The following is a 10935-nucleotide window of genomic DNA, read 5'->3' on the forward strand; positions in this document are numbered from 1 at the left end:
TAAAGAGTATATCAGCAAATTATACTGTGAATGATAATTGTGATGGCTATGCAATCAATTCCAAATGCAATTTGACCTTGCATTAATTCATTAATTACCTTGACCTTGCATTAATTCATCCCTAAGCATATAAGTATGTTTTCGGTGTATTAAATGTATTTTATTGTGAACACTGGACTGTCTCTATCTTGATAGGAACTACTTTTATTTATTCAATGTGCTATTTTCCCTACCATTATAGTATTATGGACAACAGATTCTCTAATTAAACAAATGAGTTTAATGAAAAATTGCTAACAAAAATGGAAAAATTACAGCTCACTAAAATCAGCAGCATGCTATGGGTCATTGCACACCGGCACAGATAAAAAGACTATGGGCCAGATGCACTAAGCTTCAAACATGATAAAATGGTGAGTGATAAACCGCTAGCCAATCAGCTCTAACTTGCCATGTCACATTCTGTGTTTGAAAAATGTCAGACAGGAGCTGATAAAATGTTTTATCAGTCTCCATTTTATCACTTTTGAAGCTTAGTGCATCTGGTCCTGTATAAGCAAAAAGAAGAAAAAGGATTCCTACAAGGGGCACTCTTTGGCTGACAAAGTATGGCTTATTCAGCATTCATGTTATATGTTTTTTTTTTTTAAACATTTAATTTTTATTGAGGTTTTTATTCTGGACAGTAACACCATATGATAAATGTAAACATTTGAACATTTATGGAAGCTGTATTGTGGAGAGGGGTGAGGGGGTACAGAAAAAAAAAAGAGATTGGGGGGGGGGGGGGGTATGGGGAGGGTACATCAGGTATACAATGCAATATGGTCCATGTGACAATGTACTACTTAGCAATCCAAGAGTCAATTACAAGGCAGATGTACATGAGCTAGAACTGGGAGATCTGAGGGAAGATAGTTGGACAGCTCCATCATGGGTGACGGAGCGGCCCACTCTCCCTATATATGGACCACTTACTCCACTTCATATGTATAGAGTGGGCCACTGTGGGACCATTGTAGTCGGTCGTTTCAAAGATAAAGTGTTTATGCACTTTGTTTTCAACCACTAATATATTGGGGGTTTCGGGTGATTTCCACAATTGGGCTATGGTAGCTTTTGTGGCGATCAGGATATGTCCCAGGAGGTATTTGTCTCCTCCGGCCATATCGTCGGGGAGATAGTGAAATAGAGCCAGAAGAGGATCTCTTAGGATAACCACTCCCAGCACCTTTGAGATAAGTTGGAATACCTCGTTCCAGAGGGACTGAACCGCTGGGCAGAGCCAAAAGATATGCAGGATATCTCCCACCATACCGCAGTTCCTCCAGCAGCTAGCTGATACGTCAGGCCATATTTTATGTAGGCGATCTGGGGTATAATATAATCTATGAATTAATTTATAATACATTTCTGAGTGATTAATACATCTGGAGATCTTAAAGCACGACTGGAAGATGGCTTCCCAGATCTCCTCGTTAAAAGCATTGGGGAGGTCTTTCTCCCATTTGGCCTGTGCAGGGAACCTCGCTTTCTGCGTTACACTAAGTAGGTGTTGGTACCACCTAGAGATGTTCCCTTTCGTATCCTGGGACGTGAGAAGGAATGGTAGTATTTTAGGGAGGCCAATCTGAGCTAGTGTTTTTGGCAGGTATTTCTGCAGCCAATTCCGTAGCTGAAGGTATTTGTAGAAGTCATGCCTCGGAATATGGTATTTTGATTGGAGGTAGGAAAAGGGGGCTATATTCCCATCTAGGAGGACATCTTGTATGGATTGCAGGCCTAATACCCGCCATGAGTGTAACTGTAAGTCCTGGATCGTGAGGGCTATTGTGTGGAGGGACAGTTGCGGGGCGGGCAATACCGTGTCCCGTGTACAGGAGATTAGACTATGCCAAGCGGCCAAGGTTGCTTGAATCGCTTTACATCTCTTGACTCCCCCGATAGCCAGAGTATTGGGCATCCAAGGTAGATCCGCTAGGGAGAAAGGTAGTACAGCGTTTTGGTCTATAGATACCCATGTTTTGGGAACACCCTGGGAAAACCAGTCCCTAACCTGACTAAGCACACACGCCGAGTGATATTTTTCCAGATCAGGGTATGCCACTCCCCCCACAGTTTTGGCTACGGTCAGGGTCGACCTAGCTATTCTCGGCCTAGCTCCGCCCCAGATGTACTTAGATATTAGGCGATTAAATTTGTTACACATGGTTTTAGGGAAGGAACGAGGAATGGTACGAAACAAGTACATCAATTTGGGAAGTAAAACCATTTTTGCCGCCGCCACTCTGCCAACCCAAGAGATCTCATGCATCAACCAGTCTTTAGTAATCTTTTCAAACACCTTGAATAATGGGTCAAAGTTGCAGCTCAGTAAATCACTCTCTCTAGAAAGGTTTACCCCCAAGTATTTAATTGACTTAGATTGCCATGAATATTTGTATTGTATTTAGTCTGTAATAGGAGATGTCTGTATAAGAGTCTAAAACATGGTGTAAATGGGGAAGGGAAGTTTCAGGTTCTAATAAACATAGCAAAATGTCATCAGCGAAGAGGCTGATCTTGTGGGAGGTTTCAGCTATCTCGGGTCCCACTATAGAGCGCATGGATCTAATACACTCCACTAGGGGTTCGATCATGTTATATGTTTTAATAAAGTGTCCCAAAGTGTCTTGCCCTGTGTCTGATTGTGTGCTGTTTTTCCTCACTCCTGTCAGGGGTTCATACACGGATGGATAATGAGAGTTGTCAGCAGGGACTCCTGAGCAGCTACAGAAATCACAGTGATTACAGCAAATTACTTTCTTTGCAAAGAAATTCCTTAGCGGCACCCCTTGCAGAATCTGAAGAATCTGGGAGATTTTAAGTACAATGCAAGCAGCAGGAGAGTTATGATTGAAACTGGAGCCACCCGCAGGATACAAGAGAGTAGGTAACTATGGGATAGGGACTAGGCAGAATGAATTGTATTTGTTAAAATGTACAATACTTTATGGGTAATTGTCAATATTTGATCATCCTTTATCCCTATTCTGTCTGATATCAGTATAATTACATATAACTGTGGCAGATGGTCCTTTTTTTCTGAGTGATAGATGTATGGCTCCTCTGAGCTGAGCACATGATTATAGTTATTAAACCACTTGCACCAGTGTGTGTTATACCTTTTGCCTCAGAGAAACCCAATGCAGCTAGGTCTATGCCCTTCCAGCGTACTAATTAACATCATGCAGAAGATCCAGTATAGTATGCTGTATGTTGAAGATGATAATGCATAGCTAATGTGTTTTGGGTACTATTATCGGGATGCGTTTAGCATGTCAATGATTGAGGTTCCGGCACTCAATATCCTGATCGGCAGCTGCAGCGCTGCACCAAAATCTGGTGTAATTATGTCAGGATCTCTTAGCGTTATGCCACGGTGGCACTTACAAGGGGGTTTGGCTAGGTTAAGACACTATTGGGGGTTGGGGTTAGATGGGAAGGGTTAAGCTGCGAAGAGGGTTAGGGTTAGGAACTAAAATGGGGGGATTAAGTTTAGGCACAAAGGAGAAGTGCTAGTAATAGGCTGCCGGCGCAGATTTAAGCAGTAGGCAGCTGACACCCTGTGGGGTTCCGCGATTGTCACTTCCTTTCGGTAGTCAGCAGGACGCCACCATTGCTGGGACAAGCATGTAATAACATCGTCTTTCGCTGTCGTCTCTCCTCCACCCTGATCACTGCTTCCCATGCTAAAGATCAGGACTTTGCCCGTGCTGCACCCCTTCAGTGGAACACACTCCCTCGCTCCATTAGACTCTCCTCAACCTTGTAAAGCTTCAAACAGGCACTGAAAGCTCACCTATTCATCAAGGCTTACTCTTACGCTGCATAAACTAGCCCTTTCCAGACAAACAATCACAGCTTCTTGGAGCTAATAAAGGAGTGTGTGTGTTCTCTGTGCTCCTCGTTGCTTTCCAGCTTGTTATTCTCAGTTGCTGATATTCTTCTTATCTTCTAGCAAGTCCAATCCAGTCTGCCTCATTATTTTCTGGTTCTGATTATCTTAAAGCAAGTCTGGTCCAGTCCACCTGGTTATTCTCTGGTTCTGGTAATTTTTCCTTGTGTTTTAGCCAGTTTAATTGGTCTGGGTATTTTCTGGTTCTGATTATATTATAGCAAGAACGTGTAACAAGGTTCCAAAGGTTCAATTCAAAGGCATGGGACCCCCCAGCTCAACTAAACTGCCCAAAGGCACCACACTAGTGAGAGATAGCAAGTAAAGTGATGGTGTTAGATAAGCAAAAATCACCTACTATGTCTTAACACCATGCAACATCTTAACATCACTTCAGTTCACTACCCAGGGGTGGCGTGCTAAAATTGCATGTAAAGTTACCTGTATGAACACTCAAACAGGACTTTTTGTGTTGCACCCATTAGTTTGGTCGGGTTTAGCTGCTATTTGCGGCTCAATCCAACCGTAATGAGTGTGATATATGCAAATAAAAACAATCAATTGCATATTGCCCACAATCTCCTGTGGCTTAAGATGGGATATCAGGCACGATATATCAATTAAATACAGCCCATACCATCAAAAACATTTATTACATTACATTTCAGCTAAACAAATATGTAAATATTGCATTTACGGACTTTTTATTGAACAACTTTTGTGGTATAGCCTCCAAAAATTAACGCTAATTAATGGGTCATTAATAAAATATGTGGCTTCCACTCTCTTGTTTGTAGCTTCTTGCTTCTGTCTTTGGGAGCTCTTGCTTGCTGCCATTGCCCCCTGCGCTTCACACTGGCTACTATGAACCAGCTCCTGGGCTATACTACATGAACAATACATACACTTGCCTACTTCTCATGCCATACCCCGCCAACTGCCTGCCATGGAGCTGCTGGGCTCCCAGGTGTCAGGAATGCATACGATACATTGTATGCAGGCCTTTTGCATATGATGTCTTATATGTGATCCCAGCATGGGCTACTGCAGGGGTGTCAAACACAAGGCCCGCGGGCCAATTTTTTTAAACAAGAAAGCCGCCTACAAGCCAGAGAATGTCTGCCCTCTAGCGCAGTGCCGCCGGTCGTCAACCCCTCCTCCGCTCCCACCTGCTGTATAGGAGCCAGAGAGAGGAAAGAGCAGGTCCGTCGTGGTGAATGGTGCTGCTGCTGTGCGCTCCAGGTCACTTACTGCTGAGTGTTCACTGCACAGTGACCGGGAAAACGCTGCCCTTCACTCCTGGATAGATAGTGCGAGGAGCGCTACTCACAGGAAGGAGGGGGAAATGCGCCTGTGTGAGAGCGCAGCTGTGTCCTTGGTGGTGGAGCAGCTCAGACTGGAGTGGACACATCAGTGCGGGTAAATGTCAAACTCTCTGCCTATGTGTGTGTGTGTGCACTGGCACATTGCAGCCCATCATTAATTGCTGTGTCCCATGATAATAAGCAGGACATATGCCCTAAGACTGAGTGCTGCCCCCCTGTGCAGGCAGCGTGTGCCCTAATGCACTGCAGTTCACAGCAATAGCAGGAGGGAAATGCTACTGCTGAGTATACAATAATTGAATGCAGTGACAATAATGTATGATAATAAAGAGTGGACACATAGTACAACAGATACAACCGGCCCTTTGAGGGTGACCAAACTGCTGATGCGGCCCCCGATGAATTTGAGTTTGACACCCCTGGGCTACTGGATCCAACAAATCTTAGTGCATTAGAAAAAGGATATACTGCGCTCACTAAAGTATTGTATGTCAAAGAGGCGCTGCTCTAGCCGATAAGGGTTTCCCAAACCCTTTTGATAGTTTTTTTTTGGCTGCAGCCCTTGCGATCTCCAGCTCTGATCTGATGCGCACATCGGATCTAAATTGGAGGTTGGGCACATATGAGTATGGGCACCTTATACCATGCAAAGCTGGATTCAGTTCTAATTTATAAACAGATGCAGGACCATGCAATAATACAAGGTAGTAAACATTATACCATACAATAATACAATGTATGTAATGTATAGAATATGTTGCATTAAACATTTTCTTACTTTTTAGAAGTTTATCTCTCTTTGCTTGATTTGGAGGAATAACCATATAGGCTCCATTGCTGTAATGTAAGTGAAATGTAATCAATATTCTAACAGTGTCCTAGCAGTAATTATTCTAGATGCAATAAGTCACTTTATCATGGTAGCCATTGACCTATATAACCCAAATAGCTCCAACGTGGGTTTGATTATCAGTAGCTCCTCTTTTCCAGCAACTGCCATTTTCATCACACCGTGCTCCTATTTTCTAACCATGGACTAGTATACAGTACCTCCCATTTTTTGGGGACTATCCCGCTGTCCCACCCACAGGCCATAGTGTCCCATTGGAGGGGTCATGGTCACTGTTGCTCTAATAAGAGCAGTGTGCGAATATATCTTGTGGGGATTGTTGGCCATGTCCCCACAGTGATATAAATGGAGGTTTTCTTTAAGGCCTACCTATGTTTTAATGAGGCTCCACACTCCATAGGGAGGCCCCATTTGGGCAGGCGCGCCTGGACTCCCATTTTCATTTAACACAATGCCGAATCCAATGCTCTTTTGTGAGCTGTAACAGTGAGAAGTGTTGAATGCTCGCCGGCACAGCTCGCAGGGTCAGTATTTAACTGACCCCCTGCACACGCTGTTTACACTGGGTTTTTACAGAAAAGTGGAAATGGCGTGTACGGCCACTAAATCAGTGAGTCTCACTGCTAAATGCAGCGGGATCTCTCCGTTAGCAGCGAACTTCGATGTTTGGGGAATCCTCGCTGTCCTCAAATGGTGAGGATTCCCCCAGAACGTTGAATTGGGTGTGCGGCCGGCGTGGGGGTTAAACGGTGAGGGTGACTTGTTTTTGGCAATCCTCAACGTTTAATCCCCTCGCCGACCACATTGATTACGGCCCAATATTGGGCCTTATTCTAGTTTACTTTTTCTGTCAAAATTCTTCTTAAATGGACAAAACCATGTGCACTGCAAGGGGGGGGGGGGGCAGATGTAACTTGTGCTGAGAGAATTAGATTTGGGTGGGGTTTTACTTCAAAGTTAGATCTATATTGCAGTGTAAAAATAAAGCAGCCAGTATTTACCCTGCACAGAAACAAAATAACTCACCCAAATTTAAATCTCTCTGCACATTTTACATCTGCCCCCCTGCAGTGCACATGGTTTTGTCCATCTAAGAAGGATTTTGGTCAGAAAGAGTGAACTAGAATAAGGCCCATTGTGAAGAAGAAAATAGGCTTTCTATTGAGCAAAGTAGCGTTTATGTACTGTATTCTGCAGCTCAGTTGAATATAGGAACTTCCCAAATAGTTTCAGGGTGTAATGCAAGACATATTTATGGATCTTTGGTGATAGAAATAAATAAATAAATCTATCTTTATAATGAGAGCGAAATCTCAGTATTAGTTACTTTATAGACTGTGCTAGGTAAATGACTGTTATGCTGTGTACACTGTGTAATTTGCGCTATATAGTAACATTTTCATAGCACATAGTGCACATTGCAGATCCTGATCCCAATTTGATCCTGATGTGGGGCAACTGTGTGCTGCACAGTATATTTCTACTATCTCTGAACAGGTGGCGGGTGACGGCCCGAGAGTCGGAATCCCGACGTCAGTATACCAATATCGGTAACCCGACTGTTCAAATGCCTGACAGCCCCGATCACAACTGACCGGGGCTATTCTTCCTCGTGGGGGTGAGATTTTTTTGCACATTTAGAAAAAATTCAAAAGTAAGCTGGCCGTGTTTTCAGGAAACAGTGAAAAGTATGTGACATCTGATTTCTCCAAAACTTTCACTGCATTTAGGTATGGACAAAACATAATAATGTGTATGTTCAAATATTCTCTGTACATCGCTGCGGAATATGTGTGCGCTATATAAATGTTAATAAAATAATAAATGTGTTTGCCAGGAGCCCAGGACAAATACTGTTAGTATTTTATAGTCTATAAAATAAAATCCTTGAAAGTTTCAGCGTTTGGTTGGATGCCAACTCCCTGAGGCTGTTACTTCTGTCCACACTGAGCAGTGTGTAATCTGCAGGAAATGAAAACGAAACTACCAGTGACTCAGTGAAGTTAAACTAAGCAGGGAAATCTGGTGTATTGACAGTAGCGTCGTGTTACGGGCAAGGACAGACTGCACAACTGCACTGTGCATCCCTATAGAAAATAGAAACGAGTGCAGCAGTTTCATATGGTATGATAATAACCATATATGCATTGCATAAATAACTATATATGCATTATATACACACTCACTACCTATCAAAAACAGGATGTCAATATAATATATATAAGTCATAATACATATACAGTGTATACATATAGTGGATGGAACAAGTCTGTACATATACATACTGTACATTATAATATATGCCATCTGCAGATACAAAGCAGACATGAGGGGACACTTACTACTGAGGCTCCTGCGACGTCTGTGGAGCTGACTGTGGATTGATTTGATCCTGATCAGAGTATGTGGCCTGCTCTTCTCCCATTCCTGTGGCAGTGTTGTCCTTTCCATCAGTAGAATTGTTTCCAATCTGGTAATTATTTTGAAGCGTTCTCCTATTTGATCCTCTGCCAGCTCCTGGATACTGCCCATACATTCTGCAACCTCTTACTTCTGCCACCTGCCACGTATTGTACCTAATATTGTACTACAGTTGTGCAACTTGTTATCACAGCTCAATGAACTTCTCTGTACTGAAGCACCTCCCATGAACTTGCCTCTTACATTTTACAAGCCTGCTTTGCTATGTGTATAGGAAAGAAAAAATATAAGCAATATAACAAAGACTGTAAAGCACCGTACAAACGGGGTGATTTCTACTAGCATGCTGAATGATGCATGCTTAGTTTCTAAGCCATCGACAGATAGAAAATGGGATAAAATTGCCCTGTGTATATATGCCCCTTAAAACTAAAGGGGTATTTATTTATTTACAGTTTCATATATAGCGCACACATATTCCGCAGCGCTTTACAGAGTATAGTTGAACATTCACATCAGTCCCTGCCCCAGTGGAGTTTACAATCTATATTCCCTACCACATGTACACATACACACACCCACAGACATTCTAGGGTTAATTTGTTGGGAGCCAACAAATGGGAATAGAACCCATGACCTCAGCGCTGTAATGCAGTAATGACAGTAAGGCAGTAATGGTAATCATTACACCAGGGTTGCCAACTTTGAAATGCTCCTCTCCGGGAGAAACCGGAGAGGAGACTTTCATTACCTGTTCGGGGGCGGGGCTTGACTGTGACGTCATCAATCCCCACCCCCATTTCGGGAAATACCCGAAATCACTGATCTCCATGGAGGGGGCGGGGCTAAAATGTCACGAGTGTGTCGTTTTAGCTCCGCCCCCTCCTCTGAGACCCATGGATTGCGGCATTTAAATGCCGCGATTGGGGGGCTCAGTGGGGGTCCCCCTGATTCCGGGAGGGTTGCCCACCCTTCCGGGGGCCGGGAGGGGGACCCGATTTTCGTGAGACTCCTGGTAATTCCGGGAGGGTCGGCAACCCTGCATTACACTGTCTGTGCTGCCCGTGTATTTATGAAAGCTTGAAGTGAGAGACAGTAGTACCAGTAAGACGCTCAAATATAATGCTTCAAAAGCTAGTCTGCTACCTTGTGATTGCCTCTGTGTTTGTGCATGCGTGAGAGAGAAAGAGATGTAGGGTGACATTTAATGAGATGCCAAAACATTTTTTAGGCGATATTTTCAGCAAAAACGTCCGAAATTGCACGTTTTTTACAAAAATTGCATATTTAATGAGATGCGAAAAGCAGCAAAAAAGTGCATTCTGAAGGTGTGATTTTTAGTAACGCCGGAACTCGCATCCATTTTCCTATTATAAAGTATACAAATCGCATATTTCATGAGATGCAAAAATGGGAACATTTTACAAAAAATTGGCACACATGCAGACCAGGTTCTGACAGGTGAATTTGCCAGAACCATGCACAGATCATTGAGATCTGTGCATGGTCCTGTCTTAAAAAATGTGTAAAAGTAAAATTTTTAAATTAAAATGACGTGAGGTCCCCCCTCCTGAGCATAACCATCCCCGGGCTCATTGAGTCGGACCTGGTTCCAAAAATACGGGGGACAAAAAGCGTAGGGGTCGCCCGTGTTTCTGAAACCAGCCCCGGACTCTTGGACCGGTCCTGGTTCCAAAAATCTGGGGGACGCAAATTCTGGGGGTCCCCGTATTTTGAAACCAGCACCGGGCTCCAACAGTCTGCGGTGTCATGCCACAGCCAGGAGACACTTTTTACATAAGGTCCCCATGCCATACCATGAGCACCGTGGCTGGTCAGCCTTGGACACCCCCCCCCCCACACTATATATATATATATATATATATAGATGATGTATATTATGTACACAGTATATAGTATGTGCGTGGCCTGGCAGTCTCCTCTCGTGGTTACTGACCACGGTGCCTTTCTTGAATGATGGGTACAGTGTGAAAACATGGCGCACTGGGGATTTTCAAAACTGTGCTGTATTTAAAAAATTGTAGACCAAAGTTTCGGGGCTGGCATCCCCCTTTGTCAATGTGAGTAAGGTGAGTGAGTAAGGTGAATAAACAATTAAAAAAACAAGTGCTTACCTTTAAATAAGGTGTGCAGTGACCGTCAGAGATGCCCGTGGCCGGAAGTGATGAATATGCGGAAGTGGCTGCTGGATTTCCGGTCAGCACGCTGTGCGTTACCTAGGTGATGCTCTGACTGCTGGTGGATATAAAGCCCATGATGTCATTATGTACTATGGCATCTTTAATGCTATGCTCCTTTGTGTAGCACAGCATTGGTCTCTTCTTACTGAAGCTTGGAAGCTCTTTATCAGATTTTACAATGGGCCAGAGAGCTCTGGTTGT

The 10935-nt window shown here is 43.6% G+C and overlaps 1 protein-coding gene across 2 annotated transcripts in view; it reads right to left on the bottom strand.

The window, feature by feature from the left end:
- EPSTI1 (epithelial stromal interaction 1) overlaps window positions 1-8741 on the bottom strand; it is an 89950-nt gene extending 81209 nt beyond the window's left edge. The window contains exons 1-2 of one of the 2 annotated variants that reach the window (XM_083168938.1): window positions 8455-8740; window positions 6041-6099 (exon numbers count right to left, since the gene is read on the bottom strand). In XM_083168938.1, the coding sequence (XP_083025064.1) occupies window positions 6041-6099; window positions 8455-8648 (253 nt within the window). In that variant the 5' untranslated portion in view covers window positions 8649-8740. Of the gene's footprint in view, window positions 1-6040; window positions 6100-8454 lie in introns of both variants that reach the window. The other variant, XM_083168939.1, reaches the window with a different exon arrangement.
- Between the last annotated feature and the right edge of the window lie 2194 nt (window positions 8742-10935).

This window comes from Crinia signifera, chromosome 2 (genome assembly GCF_055691185.1).
Source record: "Crinia signifera chromosome 2, ASM5569118v1, whole genome shotgun sequence".
In the NCBI taxonomy this organism is placed as follows: domain Eukaryota; kingdom Metazoa; phylum Chordata; class Amphibia; order Anura; family Myobatrachidae; genus Crinia; species Crinia signifera.